At 51.0% G+C, this 21,287-nt stretch overlaps 2 protein-coding genes across 3 annotated transcripts; both read left to right on the plus strand.

The window, feature by feature from the left end:
- The first annotated feature begins 9,223 nt into the window (after positions 1 to 9,223).
- Positions 9,224 to 11,111, plus strand: RAMP2 (receptor activity modifying protein 2). 2 transcript variants are annotated; one of them, XM_059048311.2, is made up of 4 exons: positions 9,224 to 9,439; positions 9,877 to 9,942; positions 10,405 to 10,516; positions 10,669 to 11,111. In XM_059048311.2, the coding sequence occupies exons 1-4, from the start codon at positions 9,340 to 9,342 to the stop codon at positions 10,922 to 10,924; spliced, it is 534 nt and encodes a 177-aa protein (XP_058904294.1). In that variant the 5' UTR covers positions 9,224 to 9,339; the 3' UTR covers positions 10,925 to 11,111. The 2 variants fall into 2 exon arrangements, with proteins under 2 accessions (XP_058904294.1, XP_058904293.1); XM_059048310.2 differs by having other exon boundaries at positions 9,231 to 9,439; positions 9,859 to 9,942.
- A 4,208-nt stretch (positions 11,112 to 15,319) lies between these two features.
- VPS25 (vacuolar protein sorting 25 homolog) lies at positions 15,320 to 20,403 on the plus strand. The gene is made up of 6 exons (XM_059048316.2): positions 15,320 to 15,413; positions 15,628 to 15,773; positions 16,684 to 16,737; positions 17,433 to 17,521; positions 18,292 to 18,367; positions 19,783 to 20,403. The coding sequence occupies exons 1-6, from the start codon at positions 15,361 to 15,363 to the stop codon at positions 19,893 to 19,895; spliced, it is 531 nt and encodes a 176-aa protein (XP_058904299.1). The 5' UTR covers positions 15,320 to 15,360; the 3' UTR covers positions 19,896 to 20,403.
- Positions 20,404 to 21,287: the final 884 nt, after the last annotated feature.

Consider the following 21,287-nt stretch of genomic DNA (forward strand, 5'->3'; position numbering starts at 1 on the left):
ACTGTTGTGGCTTCTCCCGTTGCGGAGCACAGGCTCCGGACGCACAGGGGCTCAGGGGCCATGGCTCACAGACCCAGCCGCTCTGCGGCATGTAGGATCTTCCCGGACCGGGGCACGAACCCGTGTCCCCTGCATCGGCAGGCGGATTCTCAACCACTGCGCCACCAGGGAAGCCCAGGATTTCAGTTTTAAACACGAGGCTATTCTGGTGTAAAGGAGTTAAAAAAGACTTGCCTCACGCGGATGAAAAACTGCTCTGTCAGATCTTAAACTCGGGTCTCTGGATCGCAGATTTAGTGTTCTTTTCCTTGTATCAGAAGCTTTGACTTCGCTGTTTCCTCTTGCTTATATCCAATTCACAAGAAAATCAAGGCAAATAGTCCTTAATACCTGGCAATTTGCAATGATGTTCCTTTCCATTCCAAATGCTTTCTAGACCAGTGGTTCTCAAATTTGGTTCACATTGAAATCACCTGGGGAGTTTTTTGTTTGTTTGTTTGTTTTTGTGGTACGCGGGCCTCTCACTGTCGTGGCCTCTCCCGTTGCGGAGCACAGGCTCCGGACACGCAGCCTCAGCGGCCATGGCTCACGGGCCCAGCCGCTCTGCCACATGTGGGATCTTCCCGGACTGGGGCACGAACCCGTGACCCCTGCATCAGCAGGCGGATTCTCAACCACTGTGCCACCAGGGAAGCCCTGGGGAGTTTTAATAACTGCTGATTTCTTCCTCCCACCTTCAGAGAGCCTGATACATTGGGCTGGGGTTTGGCTCGGGCTTCAAGAATTCTCAGAGCATCCCAGGTGATTCCACTGTGTAACCGAGTTTGAGAACCATTACACTACATAAACAATTGTTGAAATAAAGAATATGGGTTTAAAAGCGGGGGAAGGGTACAGGCAGCAGGTTTAAGAAAAAGAATCTGGGTTATCTAAGGAGAGATGTTCAGAAGATCTGAATGTCAGGACTGAGACTGGAGAGCAGTTTGAGAACCATCAGCTTATTGTTGTTCACTAACACCATATGGAAGTGGACCACTTGGTTTTCAGGAAGTGACAAGTGCCAAGTGACAAGAGGAGAGATGCAAAGACATTTTGTGATAACAAAGAAAATACGGTTACAAAAATATTTGGAGGTGGAAAGGAAGGAAGGAGCGGGGATATATCTGTACATGTCAGAGTGTACAACACAGCTCAAGCTCCACCTCCTCATTAAGCCTGCCAGCCCCCCAGGATCTCCCCCAGCTTCAGCTCCATTACCACTTTACACTCACTACCAGGCTGTCTACGTCTCTCATATCCATCACAACCTTTGGCATAGGACTAAACCCGGGGTTTAGTAATCCTTGTTCTAGAGGATTATAAAAACAACTTTCCACATCACCAGTAAGTGTTGGGTTCTTGGGGAAAATTTGTCTGCCAATTGGTTCCTCTCTCCCTCTCTGATGGGAGAGAGTTTTTCCTGAGACCAGGCTCCTTATTAGCTGCCCATGGTCCCTGAGACGCTATCAGCCAATCTTTGGCCAGCTCTTCCTCTAACTTTTTCTTTTCCAACCCTTTACGTCTTTGCCCTATAAATTCGTAGAAAAACTGTTGGCAAGTGGTCAGCTACTGGACCTTTGAAAAACAGTACCATCACCCCTGCCCCACTCCTCCCAGTCCCACCCCCAGGCAGTTAATAGGAGAAAGGAATAACTGTGTCACTCCTGGCTTCCAGTTGCTCATCTTGCTCTTAAATTGGAGGCCTCTGGGGCTGAAAGAAACTGGACAAAGTGTGCTGAGTAGCCTAATAGGGCTTTTTTTTTTTTCCTGAAAGTTCCCTATTGTGGAAAAATAAAATAATGTGTTTAATTTCTGAAACCTGATGCCTGATTTGCCTTGGCAGCCATTCTCCTGGGCTTGGCCGAGAGTCCAGCAACACTAATATACTGATTAATACCAGCTCAACTTGCTCCCTGGAGAAGAAGAGCATTATTTACTTGCCCATTTTCTTAAATCCTTTTGAATTTGCATGTATTTTAGCATGATGGTATTGGCTTTAACATGCTGTATCTCTGACGACTGGCCCCAAAGAAGCCTCAGGGAAGACTGTTCTGCTCTGTGCACTCACAACCCCATCACAAGCAAGATTTTGTTCCACCCAGTGATTAGAAATGACATGTCACGTGTTCTGTTTCTTCTGGGGCAGGCAAGTTCTAAGTGTACTTTTGTCCCCTGCTGGTCTTCAGGCCACTAGTAGAAAGGGAGGGAGCTGATGCTTCCCAGAATTCAAACAGGGCTTTCTGCACTATTCCTTCCTCCCTTCCAAATTTCCTCCTTTCCACGGCCACCCCTCTGCTCATTCAGACCCTCCCTTGTAAAGCCCACAGGGATATCAAATAGCGTTTCTCTGAGGGGACACAGAGGATTGAGGAACAGTTGGGCCCCAGACAGTCCCTGACAGGGAAATGTAAACACAGCTGTGGAGATGGGAGCAACCCATCCTCCCTCCTCCCCCATTTCCCACCCAGAAGCAGGGAAAGGCCACCCTGCTGTGGAGAAACAAACAAGCAAACAAAACAAAGTACAGCCTAAAAGCCTGCATGAAGGTCACCAGAAACAAGCTGCTGCCCAGGCCTCCATGGGGCCAGCTGAAGTGCCAGATCCCTCCCTGAACACTTAGAGCAAAGGCAGCTCCAAAGCAAGTTGAGGTCTGGACATTACTGAGCCTGGAAACGTGGCTCGATTTTTGAAGCCTCTCCACTCCTGGACATTTTGTCCTCTAATCTCAAAAACCCAGCTTTCCGCCTCAGGTACTTATCTCCTGACCCCTAGTTGCTTAGGGATCATAATAATGCCTTCAATTCAGCAAGTAAGAACAGGCCCACAATAAACCCTTGTCCATGGCTCTTAGAAGTTTAAACTCTGAACCTCCAAGCCAAAATATAAGAAAGGGCCTCCTTAGCTTTTGTTAATTACAAAATAAATAATTCCAGCAGGAAGGAGAATTACTTTGGGGGATTATTTGGTGGGATTCAGGCCTTGCTTTGCATATCCTCGGAAAGCTCCAACCCCACAGCTAGGGTGGCGCTGCCCATTCTTACTCTCTTGGCACAGTTAATGCAGGGCCTTGATCCCACGGGACACGCTTTTGGCACGGCGCTGCCTGGGAAGTAGCTCTGATCGGGTGGACAGCTAATGAGCTGTGCTTCCTTCCTGGCCATCAGGGCCCTCAACAGTAAAACTGCAGAAGTAGAAAGACAATAATAGCCTTCAAATACTGACCACTCAGTATGTGCTTGGCATTGTGCTAAGTGCTTTACAGTAAGTCATCTCGTTCCGTATGAAGTTAGCAATATTCTTACACTCATTTTACAACTGAGGAAACCAGGGCTTAAAGAGATTCTGGAACTTGGCCAAGGTCAGCCAGCTGGTAAATGGCGGGGCCAGGATTTGGGCCCCATCATTCTGACTCCAAACCTACTCTCTAAACCATTCCACTCTACCTCGTCTTTTCTCTGAGGTCTTCTAGCTCAGAATCACAAGTCTGGATTTTCTCCATGGCTTTTTCCTTTCACTGGTGGCGCCAGGAAGAGAAATGTGTTTAGGACTCTCCTCTGCAAGTTCAAAGGAAAACAGTTCCTAATAGACAAGGGGCTCCTTACTTCCTCTGTACTAGAGATGCCAATCAAAGCTGGACACTGGACAGACCCCCATATCAGCAGGAGACAGCCTGTGTGAAAGACAAACAAATCCTAGCCAGACAGGAAAGGGGAGTTCCCCTTGGTTCTATGACTCCCCCTTCTTTCTTCCCTGGCTTATCCACAGGGTCCCATGCTGCTGACACGACGGCCCTTTGCACCCCACTGCAGCTAGGATGAGATACGAGGCTATGGAAACTCTTTTGGAGAAAGAAAAGTATAATACATAATCTACAGATTCCATGCATGACACTGTATGCAAAGAACCAAAAATAAATCACATTTCTTTATACATTTAACAAACTGCTTTTAGCATTCACACATTCATCGGCTATCGGATTGTATGTGAACCTACATCATCTCGTACACTCCTTGCAAGATGCCTGGGGGTAGGTACTTTTATCCCTGTTTTACAGAGAAGAACATTGAGGCTCAGGGAGACTGAGAACATTGGCCATGGCCACATGGCTGGTAAGTACGAGGGCTGGAATTCAAACCCAGGCTATAGGACTATCTGACTCCAAAGCCTGTATTCTTTTCAATAAAGAGTGTTGTGTAATGAAAACAACCAAAATTATGAAATGGGAAGGATCCCAGAATATCTTGGAGATAGAGTTTCATAACTATATGTGGTACGCATTATGATAGTAACTACCGCTTACTGCATGCTTACTAGTGCTGGGCATCGGGCCAAATGCTTTAACACGCTTCATCGCTACTGCTCAGTGAGATACATGCTCGTAACCCCATTTCTGCAGATAAGAAAGCAAGCACGCTCAAAGGAGTTAAGTAACTTGCACAAGGTCACATAAGTGACCTTCTGTCTACAGGTTGGATAGCAGGTTGACTTCCATCGGGTGTTAACCTTTCTTAGCCTCAGTTTCCTCCTTTGTAAAGTGGGTTGCTATGGTACCTACTATAATGGAGTTGTGAGGGGTTTTTCTGATGGTGGTGGTGGTGGTGGTTTTTGTTGTTGTTTGTTTTGGCCACGCCAGGAGGCATGTGGGACCTTAGCTCCCCAACCGGGGATCGAACCCATGCCCCCCTGCAGTGGAAACGCGTAGCCTTAACCATTGGACCACCAGGGAATTCCCTTAGTTGTGATTTTTAAGCGAAACAATTTGTATGAAGCACTGAGCACACTGCTTGGCTCCCTCAGGGCATCCTCATGTTATACAACACCTAGACTTCTGGGGTGCTGGGAATGGGTAGAAGGATTCCTGGGGATGGTTTCAAAGAACAGTCCTAAGGAATGGAAGAAGGTTGAAAGCAATACTGGCATCTGGCATTGGGTCCTGACAGCAACCATGAGTCAGCCCCAGGTGCCGAGGGACCAGCAGTGTTCTCAGCACTGCTGGGTGTGTGCCGTGGTCTCTTGGCCATGGTCCTCTTCAGTCACACTGTCTGAACGTCATTCTTGTAAATCCGGCCTGGGTTCTTTTCAGAAAAACAGCCTCCACCATGTGATGTCATGGTCCAGCCTTGGTCAGGGAAGGAAGCAGGGAGGAGGTTGTACGTATAGAGTTGGGTGAAACAGGATCTTCTTATTTCTGGAGGGGCCCATCTGGTCCTGGAAGAAACTCTCTACCCTTCTCCCCTCCCCTCAAGACTCAGTAAAGAATAAATATTCTGATCTGGAGTGAGAGGGAGGTGATAACTCTAATGGTTAAGACATGAAGCTTAGCATCAAACTGTCCTGGGTTCATATCCTGACTTTGCCAATTACTTCCTCTGGGACCTTGAGCAAATCACTCCTGTTTTCCCCATTTCACCCATGGACAAGATAATTCTGATGTTAAGGTGGTGACGTTTTAAGAAATGCTTGGAAATCACTCAGCATATGTGTTAGGGAACACACTCTGCAGCGCATAGTAATTGTTCAATAAATGTAGCTACTATTAAGTCCCCAGCAGTTGATGAGGAATATGGCTTGACAATTTTCTCTGCTTTTTACATATAACTTATAGATATTATAAGAGAGCCAGCGTTTTCTCCAATAACCAGGAGGTGGTCACGCTCCTCACGCCAGCACCCTGGAGAAGAGGAGGCTGGGAAGAGACGGAGTAGTTGTGTCCCTACCCCTTTGTCTTCCCTCCCTTAGCCAGCTGGCTCCCTGGCTGTAGCTCTCCTGGTTCTCCCTGCTGCCTCCCTGCCCTCTGAAGAAGCCTGTCTCCTCCCTCCGACTTGGAAAGATTAGCTCCCCCCAGCCAGAACTTCAGGCTTCCCTGACCCTGGCTCTCCCCCACACCTTCTCCTGTGCTCTGCTCTTTATTTTGCAGACAGCTGGGGAAGAGGCCAGAGTGTATGCTTGTCTCTCTGCAGGAGAAAAGCTAATTCCTGGATGCTCTGCATGTAATTTCATTGTGTAGGAGGCCCCCAGTGCTTTTTTGACTCCCCCTATGTTGTTCTGGACTTGTCTGTGTGCATAGGGGGAAGGATGAGGATTAGAAATGGCACTCCTTCTTAGGATCAAGTTACCTCTCCCCCTGCTCCAGGCAGGATGACCCTTGGCCCCTAATAAGAAGGGAAATTTACATGGCAGTAAGATCCCTGCCCAGAAGAAGTCAATATAGGTTGAGGCCAGAAATCTCAGGTCAATGTCCAGCTGGATCAGAATCAGATCCATCTCTTCCCAAGCACTGGGGGTGGGAGTGGGGTAAGGACAGAGGAATAAGGGATTGTGTAGGGAACTCAAAGCCTAGGCTCTACTAGATATAAGGAAAAAAGACTGAAGACAGGGGCTTCCCTGGTGGCGCAGTGGTTGAGAATCTGCCTGCCGATGCAGGGGACACGGGTTCGTGCCCCTGTCCGGGAAGATCCCACATGCCGCGGAGTGGCTGGGCCCGTGAGCCATGGCCGCTGAGCCTGCGCGTCCGGAGCCTGCGCTCCGCAATGGGAGAGGCCACAACAGCGAGAGGCCCGCGTACCACAAAAAAAAAAAAAAAAAAGACTTAAGACAATACTACACTGCAGTTAAAAGGAAAGAGGCACATCTGTATATGGTATCATGGAAAGATGACCCAAGACATATTACTAATTTTTAAAAAGTCGCTGAACAACAGGATATTAATTCCCATTTATGCTTTTTTAGGTCCAAAATACCTGGGGGAGGTGAGAAAGGAATGGGGTTATAAACTTTTCTGTGTTTAAGTATTCTGCAATGAGTATATACTTATGTATGACTTGCAATTAAAAAGTATGTCTTTATGGCAAAAAGTATATATTTTAAAGCAGAAATGGGCTTAGAAAGGAAAGGTAAGGGCCCCCAGGGATGGAAAATATGACTTCCCATGAAAGAGCCAGCCTCTGTCCCTAACAAAGCCCTCCTCTGGCCCCTTGCTGCAGATCATGGGACTATTTCTTATGACAACTTGGAAAAGGTGAGGTCTCTAGTCCCCGTTCAGTCCCAAAGGACCCCCATAGCAGCAGACCCCACAGTTACCAGGATGCCCCCAGGGGTCAAATGAAAACAGCCAAACATCCAACTGGCTAGGAAAAGTGAGAAGAGGAAAATCAGGAGGAGAGGAAATTTCCAGAGTCTCCAACAGGTTTGAACTCCCAAGTTCAGGGAGGACTACAGCAAGCTCTCCTTTGGAGGTCTCCACATCATGATATGCAAGCTTAACTCCAACTCTAGGCTAAAATACCGCTTTCTACCAAGTCACTTGTATTTTCCCTTTTGCTACTAAGGTCATTTTATATATGAAAATGTTGAGCTCCAAAGATGTGAAATGGCCTACCTAAGGTTACACAGCAAGACAGAGGCAAAACCTGCCTTCAGAATCCTAACCAATGTTTGTTTGTTTTTATCCATTATACCAGACTGCCTTATTTAAAACCCAACATTTGTTTTTGTCAACTTTAATCTCGATTCCAACGCTAGTGTTTACCCACAGTGGGCTCAGGTGCCTCTGGCCAGTGGAAATGGCTGATTTTGCTTTCTGCCCCTCCTTGCTTCCTCCTCCCATCTTATCACCTAGAAAGCTCCCTCTTGACCATGTTTCTTTCTTGAAAAGGGCAACCACAGGTGGGAGGGAAGGAACGGAGTTTGTCCCTGGCCTGAAGGGACTCCAAGGCAGCCTGGCTCTTTTCTGCCCATTGCAGAAGATGACCCTCACCAGGAGGGCTTTGGGGTTCATGCCAAGTGGGCCAATTCCCTTCTCCCTCTGGATGTCTTGCTAAAGCAACCTCTTGACCCTAGCTATGGAGGAACAACAGGTTATCAGGGGCCTTGATTTAAGAGCCTAAGACCCCGAGATGAAGATTTGAAGAGAGATGGTGCAAGATAATTTGTGGTGGGAAGGAATCAGTAAACTGGGACAACAGCAGCAGCTGAGTCCAAGGGTCAGTGTCTGGGAGTAATTTAGGAAAGTTCGGTGCTGACAGCTGTGTCTGGAGTTGAACGTCATGGCCAAATCAGCTCCTGGGATCCTCGGCTGCTTCAGGCCTATGAAGCTCTGGCTCAGGACACAGAGACAGCTGTGGTGTGGCAGAAGTCAGGGCCGCTGGGGCCCCAGGCTCAGCCTTGCTGTTTCTCAGCTGTGTGGCTTTAGGCAAGTCCTTAGGAAAGGAAGAAAGGAAACTAGCATCTGCCTAGTGAGTGCAGTGCCCTTTCACAAGTGTCACTCTCACTACAGATTAGTGAGGAGGGTAACGTCCCTCTTTCACATGGGAGGAATCTGAGAATTCATGAAGGTAACTGAGGTCATTCCAGGCTATACAGCTGGAAAATGGGAAGACAGAATTTGGACTCAGAGCTTCTGAGCTCAAGTCCTGGGCCCTTTCCCCTGAGCTTTAGCTTCTTCCTCTGTAAATAATGTACCCACCTCACGAATGAAGTCATACATTGTAGGTTCTAAACCTTCCCTTTTCACAACCTTGGCCCTGAGGAGTTGTGGCCACCTTCTTCTTGGGAATGGGGCAGTCTTGCTTTTGCCCCTGCACTCAATCTGGTTTGTGGGTCTAGGCCCCAGGGGGTGCCTCGAAGGCAGGGTATTCGGACTTTGCTTTCCCCTCTACCTCTATCCCCAGGCCTTCTCCAGACTCCGAAGGTCTGGCTCCCCCTTCTCCTCCTCCTCCTCGATTTTGGCAGGCGGGCTGACATCAGTGGGTGTTCCCAAGGAAAGGGAACTCTGAGCCCAGCTCCACGGGCCCCTTCCCCCACGGCCCTGGACAGCCCCAACCCCCAGCCTTAGAAACGGCAGCGTTCAGAGGCCCTCTGAGCTCCCAAACCCCTCCCTCTTTTCGCTACCCGCCCCCCCACACCCCCGCTGCCTCGCGGAGGAAAAGGGGCTGCTAGAGTCCGGGGAGCGGAGGCTCAGAGACCCCGACGAGTCCTGGGCGCCACGCAGCCCAGCCCAGGAAATGGATCCCGGTTCTGGGGTTACGAGGGGAGCTGTCCAGCCCCGCAGGGTGAGCTAGCAGAAAGGGTGCGCCAACGTCGGCCAGGCGGAGGGAGCGGCGGGCGCCAGGGCCGGGTGGGGCAGCGACTCCCCCTCCAGCCCGCCGGCCCCGGGCGTCGCCCCCGCCCCCCACGTGGCCGCAGCCGTCCCAGCCCCTGCGAGGAAGCGGCGCGGCTTCCTGCGGCTTGGGACGGGGATATAGGCGCCCCCGCCCGGGCCCGGCTCAGCGCCGCCGCTCCTCCTCGCCTGTTCGCCGCACGATGGCCTCGCTCCGGGCGGAGCGCGCTGCCGGCGGCCCGCGGCTCCCCGCGACCGGCGCCGGGCGACCGGCAGCGCTCCGCCTCCTCCTGCTGCTGGGCGGTAAGCGCAGCGCCCCGAGGCCCGGGCGGGAGGCGCGGGAGGCCCTGGAGGGGAGAGGGGCTGGACGGCCAAGACCGGAACGGGCCCCGGGGTGCGGGTGCGGACAGCGCTGCTCTTTGGACGGTCCCTGGCCCCACGGTGAGGGCGCAGTGCGAGCTGCTTCCCACTGGGGAAAAGCTGGCGTGCGCGGGTCCCACAGAGAAGTCTTGGGATGTCTGGAGCTGGCGAGGAGGGAGGGTTTTGGATGTGAGTGGGAATGAATTGGTGCAGCCCCTCTCTTCCGGGCCCTGAGGCATCCTGTGGGGGCCTGGATTGCTTCTCTTTTTCTTCTGAGAGTAGCCCTGACTTCCAAGGGTCTCAGCCCCCAACCCACACACCCCTTCCTCCAGGCTCCAGATCCCCATCATCCCATCTCCCAGCCCCTTTTCTGCCCACAGCTGTCCTGAAGCCCCAGGAGTCCCTGGCTCAACTTCTTCCCACCCCAGACGGCTTAAAGTCAGAAGGTGAGTACCCAGCAGCTGTGGGAGGGTGGCCCAGGGCAAGGAGAAGAGAGGTCAGTGGGGAGTGTCCCTTTGTCACAAGCCAGGCCCCAAACCCAATTGGTGCCCCTAAGTTCTGCTCTGTTCTCTCTTGGGGTTCCTTGTGGTCTGCCTCTCATCCCACAAAGCCTCCAGCCAGCTCTGAGCTGCCTCACCTCACAGGTGGATTAGAAGATCCCAGAAAAAGTATATGTGGAAGTTCTTGCCAGGCTGGGTAGTGCTGGGCACATGGAAGACATTAAATTTTTCCTGAGCTGAGACTCTCTCCTCAGCCAGGACTGTCTTGCTTGGGAAGGTTTCTGAGGCTCTCCGGGTAGTTCCCATATTTGAAGACAGGAACAGTGGTTCCTCAATGGAAGTACCTGGACCAGAGGGCTTGGAGGGTGGTGTAGGGGTGTGGTCAATGTGCAGCATCTCTGCCCACAGGGAAAACAGTGGAGGAGAAGTATGAGACAAATGTCCTACGTTGCTGGGATGATTATAAGGTTCAAATGGACTCTATCGAAAAGGATTGGTGTGACTGGGCCCTCATTAGCAGGTAGGGGCAGTGCTGGAGGGCGGCTTGGGTCAGGGCTGGGGCACGGCTTGGGCCAGGGCTGGGGCTTGCTCCTTGTGGGCCTTGAGTGAGTGTGGGACAGTCCTCTTTTTGGGCCCAACCCTTCCCTCACTCTAGTCCTCTCCTGTCCCCAGGCCTTACAGCATCCTTCGAGACTGCTTGGAAAGGAATGCAGAAGAGTTTGGCCTGGGCTTCCCCAATCCCTGGGCGGAACAGATCATCTTTGAGACTCACCAGATCCACTTTGCCAACTGCTCCCTGGGGCAGCCCCCCTTCTCAGACCCCCCAGAGGATGTGCTCCTGGCCATGATCATAGCCCCCATCTGCCTCATCCCCTTCCTCGTCACCCTTGTGGTGTGGAGGAGTAAAGACAGTGAAGCCCAGACCTAGGGTGGCGGGAGCTCTTCAGCCGCCATCTTACTCCTTTCCTCTGCAGGTCTCTCCCCTCCCCTCCCTACTTCCTTCTCTCACTCCTACCCCAACCGCAGATCCTTAGATGGGTGGAAATGGAAGCTGGGTGGGGTCAGGGCTCAAGTTCTGTAATCTTCAAAATAAAACTTGTTTTTGGTACACTCTTCCCCTTCCCATCCCAGTGGGGCCTGTGTCCTTCCCAGAGTCTCTGCCATTCCCACAGGCCCTCCGTTCTGAGCAGCAGAGCTGGAAGAATCTGGATAGGCCCACTGTTTTGTTCACTTACCTGCCCCCCACCACCCCTTCCCCCACCCATAGGCCACACCCCTATACTTCCTTCTCCCAAGGCCAGGCCTTTCCTGCGTCTATCCAAACCCAGCTCCAGGAAACGTGTAGGAAGAGACTCCCTTCCGGTCTGGAGAGCAGCTGGGGAGGTGAGGGGGGTGGAATGAGGGAGGACTCTTTGCTGTGGCTCTTGCAAGAAGGAGGGGGGTGCCACCCAGGAGCCCTGAATTTTCCCTTTCCTCATGCCTCAGTTTCCTCCCAGGGCCTGGGAATAGGAGCTCTGATCTGACCAACAGGAGTCCATCCCTAAGGACCTCAGGATTGAGGGCGAAGGCAGTGGGGGCTTCCTCTACTAGACTCACCACAGGGCTTCCCCTCCAGGTCCTTGGCCCTCATCCTACATTGTCCTGGACCCTGAGTGGGTGTGGCCTACAGCCTGGCCACACACTGCCCCCTGGTGTCCACTAAAGCTAACAACCAGAAGATGCACGTGGCCTGGAAGAAGCTCAAAACTGAACCCTGTGGTCAGAGACCTGTCATCCCCATAGCAACCACTAGTTCTTCACTGGATGCTTCTGTTAGCTTCTTGAGCCATACTTATGTTCCCTTTCCCACTTCTTAGGGATACACCTAGCGACCCACCATCTCTGTATATGGACACTCCTATATGTTCCCTGGATGGTGAGGCCCAGTTCTCCCCATGGAAACTTCTTCTCCAGTGGTCCCTGGGACAAACCTGCCAGGTCATAAAAACATCTAGAGAATAACTTGGTTCTTCAAAAAGACACCTGTTTATTCCTTGTGGCACCTGGCACCTCTTTAGGAACTCTCCTTCCCTCCTTGTTGAAATGTAAGCCTCCCTGAGTACATGCATATCCACTTCCTGGGACATGCCTGTCTATTCCACAGATATATACCTATATGCTTCTAGAACATATCTGTTTATTCTCTGAGACACACTTCTCCTCTCAGGACACATCTGTCTCTCTGGAGACATACCTATTCCCTAGGACAGTTAGCGTTTTCACCAGGGAGAAATCTTTGCTCTATTTCCGTGAATGCATCTGTCTTCTCCAAGAATATATCTATGCTCCTTTTGACCCATATTTGCCTTCATGCATTTTACTAATATACATCAAAGGCATGTTGGTGTAAGACACTGTATATTGCATATTGTGTTGGGAAGATAAGTTAGATAAGGCTTGGTTTCTGCTTTCAATGGCTTTCATCTAGTAGGGGAGCCGACATGTACACAAATAAAAACAGAGGAGTGTGTGATGAGAGTCATGCAAGGGGTGCAAGCCAAATGTTTTCTGAGTGCAAAGGAAGGAGGGGCCCATTTAGCTAAGGTGGAATCACAGGAGGTGAGATCACAGGAGGGTGATTGTGGAGTTGGCACCTGACTAGGCCTTAGATGGAGTACATTCCCCTATGGGAGAGAGTCGAAAGGGAGGTGAATTAGAAAATTATTGCAATAATCCAGGTTTGAGAGAACAAGGGCATGGACCAAAGGAGTGGTGAATGGGGAAATGGAAAATAAAAGTAGGGAACTTCCCTGGTGGCGCAGTGGTTAAGAATACACCTGCCAATGCGGGGGACACAGGTTCGAGCCCTGGTCCGGGAAGATCCCACATGCCGCGGAGCAACTAAGCCCGTGTGCCACGACTACTGAGCCTGCGCTCTAGAGCCCGCGAGCCACAACTACTGAAGCCCATGCGCCTAGAGCCGGTGCTCCGCAACAAGAGAAGCCACCTCAATGAGAAGCCCGTGCACCGCAACAAAGAGTAGCCCCCAGTCGCCACAACTAGAGAAAGCCGATTAGTGGCAACAAAGACCCAACGCAGCCAAAAATAAAATATAAATTAATTAATTAATTAAACAAAAAAGAAGTGAGCAGGAAAAAAAAAGCAATTACAAAAATAAAAATTGGGCTTCCCTGGTGGCGCAGTGGTTGGGAGTCCGCCTGCCGATGCAGGGGACACGGATTTGTGCCCCGGTCCGGGGAGATCCCACATGGCGCGGAGCGGCTAGGCCCGTGAGCCATGGCCTCTGAGCCTGTGCGTCTGGAGCCTGTGCTCCACAATGGGAGAGGCCACAACAGTGAGAGGCCCGCGTAACGCAAAATAAATAAATTAAATAAAAATAAAAATTAGGAAAGGTTATTAAAAATAGGGGAGGGATTTGGATATGAAGGTGAAGTAGAGGAGAGGTTAGAGCTGACTCTGACTTTGAACCTGGGTGCCATTAGCAGGAGAAGCTGGCCTGAAGAAAACGGTGTATAATATGAATAACAATGGAACAAGCTGTTATGTACCATAGAGAGTTAGAAATGGGAGTGGTGGTGCTGCTGCTAATGGTAGAAAAGGGTTGGAGCTAGAAATATAGGGTTAGGAGTCCCCTGCACAGAAATGCCATGTGAAGCCATGAAAGGGATGAGAGTTCCCGGAGAGAAGGTGTACCGAAGAAGCTAAGGTCCTTTAGGAAACACCCACATGTAAACAATGAGGACGAAAGAAGACAAAGGGAAAGATCAAAGAGATAGCAGAACAAGGATAAAGCAGTGCCATGGAAGCGAAGGAGATGGTACCCTTTGAGAGAACTTTTTTTTTTTGGATGTGGACCATTTTTAAAGTTTATTGAATTTGTCACAATACTGCTTCTGTTTTATGTTTTGTTTTTTTGGCCACGAGGCATGTGGGATCTTAGCTCCCCAACCAGGAATCGAACCCGCACCCCCTGCACTGGAAGGCGAAGTCCCAACCACTGGACTGCCAGGGAAGTCCCAAGAGAACATTATCTATTGAATGGTTCATTCATTCATTTATTCAACAAATATTTGTTGGGCACTTCTGTGGACCAGGAACTGTACACAGTGAAGGATGGACTTTGGTGGGGGAGATGTTAGAGATCAGACAGGAAATTGAGAGGGTGGTAGTCAAGGAAACTACATATTTTCTAGTAGGGATGATGTCAGCATGTTTGTAGACGAGAGGAGCCAGGGAAAAGGGAAAGAGGGAATATGATATACAGAGAAGTCCTGGAGGAAACTGGAAAGGAGAGGCAATCAGCTGCCAAAGGGGTGACCTTGTAAAGGAAGAGTGATACTTCTTCCTTTGAGTCCAAAAGGAAGGAGTAAAAGTGAGAGAAATTTTTGAGAGATGAATCCAATGTGATGGCAGGAAAGATTAAGAGGTTCACATGCATGGCCTCAATCTCATAAAAATAGAAGGGAAGGGCATTCTGCAGAGATGGAGGAAATGGGAACAGGTGGAATGGCATGATGAGTGTGGAAAAGTTTGAAGAGTTACCTTGAGGGATGTGACAGGGAGCCAATAAAAGACAAAGCATCACTGGGCTGCACTGATTGCCCGGCAATGAGGTCAGTCAGGGAGTCTGGGGTTCAGTCAGCAGGTTCTGGTGAATTTTTTTTTTTCAGTAATACTCCTGGGCCCAGGCATGAAAAAAAGAAGATGGGGGTGGGGTGGGGAGATGGGCAGGGATCAACGACTCTGGTTTGGAAACTGAGCAGCAGGTAGGCAGGCAAGGGGACAGAATTGAGTATTCTAGGCTGGGGAAGGAGTCAGATAAGACCAAAAGGGGTCCAGGGACTTGAGGCTAGACAGGTGAGGACGTGGGAGAGGTGAGAGGGAGGTGGCTGTGCTCAAATACGGCAGCTCTGAATAAAGGAAGCAGAGCCATTTCCAGCGATAAAAGCTACAAATGAGCTCCTGGGGGAATGATGGAGTCGAAGGACACAGGAATTGAGGGCAACTGCGAGGGACTGAAGTTAAATGACACAAATGTTAATATTAAAAGAAGTCTAGTATAGTGGAAACAAACCTAGGCTGGGTTCTGCAGACCTGGGTTCTACTTGCAGTTCTACTAACTGTGCCCACTTTGGGGGAGTGACTGCCCTTCTCTGGGGTGGAATCAGAAGACTTCTCAGGGCCCTTTCTGCTCCAGACGGTAAGGATTTGGGGATAATAGCAAGGGACGGGTTGACGAGGACGATCCCTCCCGTTGAGCCGCCCCTCTCCCCGGAACCTTTCTGCTGTGCTTTCTGCCCGGACGTGCCGAGAGGAGACCGGAAGTCCTTTGCCGGCGGGTTCCGGGTTTCCTGGGCTACTACGATGGCGATGAGTTTCGAGTGGCCGTGGCAGTATCGCTTCCCTCCCTTCTTTACGTGAGGCTCAGACCCCGAGAAGCCCCGCTGGGCCTCCCTCCCCTCTCTCGGACCCCGGGCTCAGCACTGATGCTTCAAATGGGGAGGGGGAGAACGGATCCGGTCGCCGCCACCCTCAGTCCCTCACTTTCTCCCCCGAACGCGCCTCTGGCAAGTGCTGCCGCTCGCCCTCTCACTTCCTCTAATTCTGCGTCCCACCCGCTTCACCCGGCAGGTTGCAGCCGAACGTGGACACTCGGCAGAAGCAGCTGGCCGCCTGGTGCTCGCTAGTCCTGTCCTTCTGTCGCCTGCACAAACAGTCCAGCATGACGGTGATGGAAGCTCAGGAGAGCCCGCTCTTCAACAACGTGAAGCTACAGCGTATCCTCCCTCAGGCTCTTCCACACCCCACAGACATGCACTTCCACACTTTCCCACATGCCCAGACTTCACACTCCTCTTCATCCACAGAAGGCAGGTTCCCACCCCAACTGGCCTTGGGAAAGAGCCAGACTGTGTAGCTGACATCCATTTTACCTCCAACTCCAACCCAAATGTAGCACCAAGCCCTCTTGTCCGCGGCAGTGATGAGTACCCAGGTGTCATTCAGATCTTAGAATTTCTGCCCTGAATCCAAGTACCAAGTTTTTCAACCTGAGCCTTTTTGACTCGTTGAAACTTTTGTCCTCTGTATGAGGCTCAAACTCTGCTATGACCTTTAGTAATTTTCTCTGCCTACTCTCCTTGTCCCAGGAAGGGTTGTTTTCTTTTTTTTTTTTTTTTTGCTGTATGCGGGACTCTCACTGTTGTGGCTTCTCCCGTTGCGGAACACAGGCTCTAGACGCGCAGACTCAGTAGCCGTGGCTCACGGGCCCAGCCGCTCCGCGGCATGTGGGATCTTCCCGGACCAGGGCACGAACCCGTGTCCCCTGCATCGGCAGGCGGACTCTCAACCACTGCGCCACCAGGGAAGCCCGGGTTGTTTTCTTTTGCTGCATAATTCATCCCTAAAATATCTAGAGAATGGCTGGAGGAAGGAGAGAGGACAGAGGGTGAGAAATGATAGTACCTTTCATTCTCTAAAGCTCTTCCTTTTAATTACACTAGTTTCTCTTTACCTTCCTCCCCCCAATATGCAGAAAATGCCAGTTTATATCCTGTTGGGGTATTGCACATCTATCTATGTGTGTAGGTGGGAGAAGAAGGGTAGTTTGTAGCATGAGCCTGGCTCTGAGAAATTTTATCCCACCCAGTTCATTCCATTAATACCATTCCCTTAACCTTAAACCAGGGAAGCTGCCTGTGGAATCAATCCAGGTTGTATTAGAGGAGCTGAGGAAGAAAGGTAGGTTCAATTCCCCAGATTCCTTATTTTTCATCCTAGTTGGATTTTCCTGAGGGCAGATTAGCACAAGTCTTTTTTTAAAAACCCTTCCGTGGCTTTAAAAAAGAAAATTAATTGATTAATTTTTATTTTTGGCTGCATTGACTCTTTGTTGCTGCGCGGGGGCTTTCTCTAGTTGTGGCGAGCGGGGGCTACTCTTCGTCGCGGTGTGCGGGCTTCTCATTGCGGTGGCTTCTCTTGTTGCAGAGCACGGGCTCTAGGTGCACGGGTTTCAGTGGTTGTAGCTCGCGGGCTTTGTTGCTCCGCGGCATGTGGGATCTTCCCAGACCAGGGCTTGAACCCGTGTCCCCTGCATTGGCAGGCGGATTCTCAACCACTGTGCCACCAGGGAAGCCCCCGCAAGTCTTTTCTTTTAAGAACTTTTTTTTTTTCTCTCCTGGCTTGGAGCCCAGAGTGTTCTGTACAATAGCTCAATTCCCTGGGTTCTTTTCCCCCATTGGTATACAAAATTGAAATCTCTCCATCTGTGCCCCAAGACCTGAAGAGGAGAATGGATGCCTTGCAGATAATAATAGTAAAACAATTCTTGAATTTCTCTTTCTGAAAGCTGAGTCTCTTACACTCTCTTCCACCTTGGTTTTTGCCTCATTGTCTCTTCTTAGAGCATGGTGCTTTCATAAGTATCTGTTTTGCAGGGAACCTCGAGTGGTTGGATAAGAACAAGTCTAGCTTCCTGATTATGTGGCGGAGGCCAGAAGAATGGGGGAAGCTCATCTATCAGTGGGTGAGACTATTCTGACGCAGTGACCCATGACAAAGGAGAATGAATCTGTGCTCAGCAGTTGCCTGGTGTTTTCAGATCCAGACTGAGCAGAGTGGGACGGGGCAGAAAGAGGAAGTGTAGGTCTTCCAGGCAAGCCTCTTTCTATGACTCAATTTCCCTGGCTGGAAAGAACTTTCCTTTTCTTGCCTGTAGGAGGCCAGAGGCTATGTGAGGCCATGTTTGGAGAATGCGGTACTGGAAACCACGAGTACTATTGTTGGCTGGAGCCTCTGGCCACAGGAGATAAATGGGGAAAGGAAGGGAAAAAAAACACAAAAACCTGGAGCCCCTCCCCCACTACATCCTTATGGGGCTGTCCACAATATAAATGAGACTTTCTGAACAGTGTGGGTGTGGGGACAGACTCTCTCCCCTGCATTCCCTGTCACCACCAGCCCTAAACATTCCCAAGGGAGAGAGGAGGGGAAGAAGCATCAACAACCCAAATATAACAAACACACGCCACCCATTCTTGAACAGGAAAACAACCAGAATGAGAGGTCACTCCTCAGACACGTGAAGGCCTGTGGTTTAGTGGTTCTGAGCGTGTGTGTACATGTATAAATATAGCACCTGTAGGGTTTGTGGGTTTTAGGCCACTCCTCTGCTGAGGTGACAGTTCTCGTTTGGGAACAAGTATCATTCTTGGGTCAGAGAGGTGGAGCTGGTGAGTTTACCTTCTCCCAGGAAATTCCTGGTTCTTATTCAGTCCCTGTTTTCTGTGTCCATAGGTTTCCAGGAGTGGCCAGAACAACTCCGTGTTCACCTTGTACGAACTGACCAATGGGGAAGACACAGAGGATGAGGGTAATGCTTCTCCCTTTCTCCTCAGTTTTGTTATCTGAATCCTCCTCCATCTAACTTTTGTTTACTTGACATTCAGATTTCCCATTTTTCTGCCTCTAAATTCCAAATAGTAAATAATACAAAGGTTCTTAACCCATGTCCAAGATTTCCATAAACCACCTGAATTCACATGCAAAGAGCCCACAGATTTTGTTTGTGGGGGTGTATGTGCATTTTTCTCGGCATAGAGTCCATATTATAAGATTTTGAAGGGCATCTGTGACCCATGAAAAGTTAAGAATTATTGGTAGAGATGCTGAATGAGGAACTAGGGCAGGAGATTAAGCCTGAAATTTCATTCCTTGCTGACTCAGGCTTTCTTTCACCCTTTATTCTTATAGAGGGCTCAAGATCTATGGGTGTCAGCTGAAGGGATTGGGCCAGCACCCCCATCCCCACCCCCTGCCCTTTAGAATACTATGGTTTCTGGCCAGACAAGGATTTGTATACTGTTTGATTTTTACATGGTGTAAATACTGTCTCAGCTCTTTTATCTCTGACTTCATATTCTGATCCCCAGGATCACCAAAAGTACCAATCTGAGCTGGGGGAAAAGGGGCACCACCCCTTTCTGCCAGGCCTGGCTGCCCCAACAGAGTTTACAGCTCTTGGCTTGCCCCCCGCACTCCCTCCGCTTTCCTGCAGGCCTCTGCTTGCTACTCCCACCATCATGCCATGACTTCAGTGCTACAGCCTTGCCCAGCCCACCACTCAGGCCAGGCAAAGCTGGAGGCTTCCTCAGAAAGCAAGCTCCCTGACTCGAGCTGGGCCCCCGCAGGGGGTGAGGTGTGCAAGCCTGTTAGGGCTTGCCTCCTGCCTCTCACATCTCCCTGTAGTATCTTATCTCCAGATACTCAGCTGGCCCTTGGCTCCCAGCCTTGTTCCTTTTCACTAGGAAAGGGCAGATATCTGTGCTGGACCTTAACAGTCTCCTGGCCAGAGGCATGGCTATACCTCTTTGTGTTAGAACAGGTCCTCCCAATGGGTGCAGATGCAGTTAGGGTCAGTGTACAGTGACAAGGGACTTGACTTCCCTACACTTGATTGTCAGGGCCCCTTCTTTGTGGCCCACAAGCAAACGGTGTTACTGTTGTATATCAGACACTAGTGGGCAGGGGGGTTAGTGCGAGGGTGCATGTGGGTTGAGTCTGACAGAAGAAACAGGAAGGGGGAATAAGCATGAACTCTCATTTCATGTTGACTCAGGCTTTCTTCCACTCCTTACTCCTAAGAAATACCCAGGAAGGGTGGGTGGGGGCAGCTGTAGCAGTACAGCTGGCCTGGAAAGTTCTCAGTTTCCAGCTGGACTGCTCTTCTCAGAGGCCTTGAGCCCCAAGGAGCTGAGTGTCCCTGACTACCCATCTCTCCCTGTCCAGAGTTCCACGGGCTGGATGAGGCAACCCTACTGCGGGCTCTGCAGGCCCTACAGCAGGAGCACAAGGCCGAGATCATCACTGCCAGCGATGGCCGAGGTGTCAAGTTCTTCTAGCAGAAACCTGTCCCCCTTTACTTCTTACCTCCCACCCTTCCAGGGCTTTCAAAGGGAGACAGACCAAGTGTCCCCACAGACTGGATCCGTGACTCCACCAGACTCCAAAGGGCTGCAGTCCAGGGGTGGGTTTCCAACTTATCCCATGTGTCTGTCCCTGGGATAGGGTGAGGCTGAGGTGCCAGGGAGAAAAGATGTGCTGCTCCCTGCCTCACCTCCTCTTGTGAGCTGGAGTCTGTAAACCTAAACACAGACTTCATTTGTGTCACACACGTAAGTACATACACACATGCACCTGCACAAGCTTCTGTTTCTTCCCCCTCCCACCCCTTTAGCTGCTGCTGCCTCCTGTCTCATGCTGCTGGTGCTGGATCTTTCCTACGGGGTGGGCAAAGCCCTGGCTGCAGGCAGCCTTTCAGGCAATGTGAAGATAGGAGGCCCAGGAAGGGGCCTGGCAATGAGAGGTGGGGCCGGACACTGATTTATGATATTAAAAAGCTTAACCCTACTGCCTGCTGCTGAGATTATTACTGGAGTGGGCAAAGGGAGGGCTGTGAAGTGTTAACCCCCTGAGTGAATCCCAGCCTAGGAGAGGGGAGAGAAGGCCTATGGCCTTTGAAAAGGTCCTCTAGTGCTGGCGGGCTCCAGTGAGCCTGTGGTTTTACATCTGCTGGGTGGGCTGTGTGGGGGAGTGCCAATGGCACACTGCAGAGAGACAGACTGCTTTCTGTCTCTAAAATGGAGTAGCTTAATGACTTCCCCCTCCCTCACCACCTCCCCGTGTAAGTCCTGAACTACTCTGAAGCCCCTCCCTCCATCCATCTGCTCTGGGTGGGGTAGTTGAGGCCAAGGGGAGCTGAGGGGGAGTAAACCGGATATGGACTTAGGTTTATTAGAAACTTTGGCAAACCGAGGGGGAGGAAGGAGAGCCCACATAGCAAAAACAGCCACTCTGGCCAGGATGCGGTCAAGGTGGGGAGGTGGAGAGGATGGGTGACCTGGTCCTTGGTTTGGGGGAGAGGCTGGCTTTGGGGTGCACACACCCAACCCTGTGCAGCCCGGAGGGACTGGGGACTGCGACGTCGGAGAAAACCAGATCTTTCCATTGACCTCTGTATTGTCGGCCTGGGGCCATTCCGGACGATTAGGAGGGGGTGGCGCTACCTTATCTGGGTCGTGCAGGCTGGTGGTAGCCGCCTCCTCACCACCCCCCTTTCGGGCCGGGGAGCCGCGGTCACTTTTCATCTCCCTGTCCCAGTACCGTGCTCCCCCAGACAGGTTTGCGCACTCGTAGTGCGGGAGGACACACAGCCGTCTCGCACCCGGCTCCGGCTTCGGAATGAGACGGAGGGCGGGTGCTCCGGGAGGCCAGGAGGAGGAGGGCCAGCGGCC

The sequence above is a fragment of the Kogia breviceps genome, chromosome 19, assembly GCF_026419965.1.
Source record: "Kogia breviceps isolate mKogBre1 chromosome 19, mKogBre1 haplotype 1, whole genome shotgun sequence".
NCBI classification, from domain to species: Eukaryota; Metazoa; Chordata; class Mammalia; order Artiodactyla; family Physeteridae; genus Kogia; species Kogia breviceps.

Excerpts from the sequence above, each read along its gene's own strand:
- RAMP2 (XM_059048310.2), top strand. The coding sequence starts at position 9,340 with ATGGCCTCGCTCCGGGCGGAGCGCGCTGCCGGCGGCCCGCGGCTCCCC. Across the intron at positions 9,440-9,858 it reads CCTCCTCCTGCTGCTGGGCG|CCCCTTTTCTGCCCACAGCT; the intron begins GTAAGCGCAGCG and ends CCCATCTCCCAG. Across the intron at positions 9,943-10,404 it reads AGACGGCTTAAAGTCAGAAG|GGAAAACAGTGGAGGAGAAG; the intron begins GTGAGTACCCAG and ends CTCTGCCCACAG.
- VPS25 (XM_059048316.2), top strand. The coding sequence starts at position 15,361 with ATGGCGATGAGTTTCGAGTGGCCGTGGCAGTATCGCTTCCCTCCCTTC. Across the intron at positions 15,414-15,627 it reads CGCTTCCCTCCCTTCTTTAC|GTTGCAGCCGAACGTGGACA; the intron begins GTGAGGCTCAGA and ends TTCACCCGGCAG. Across the intron at positions 18,368-19,782 it reads GGAAGACACAGAGGATGAGG|AGTTCCACGGGCTGGATGAG; the intron begins GTAATGCTTCTC and ends CTCCCTGTCCAG.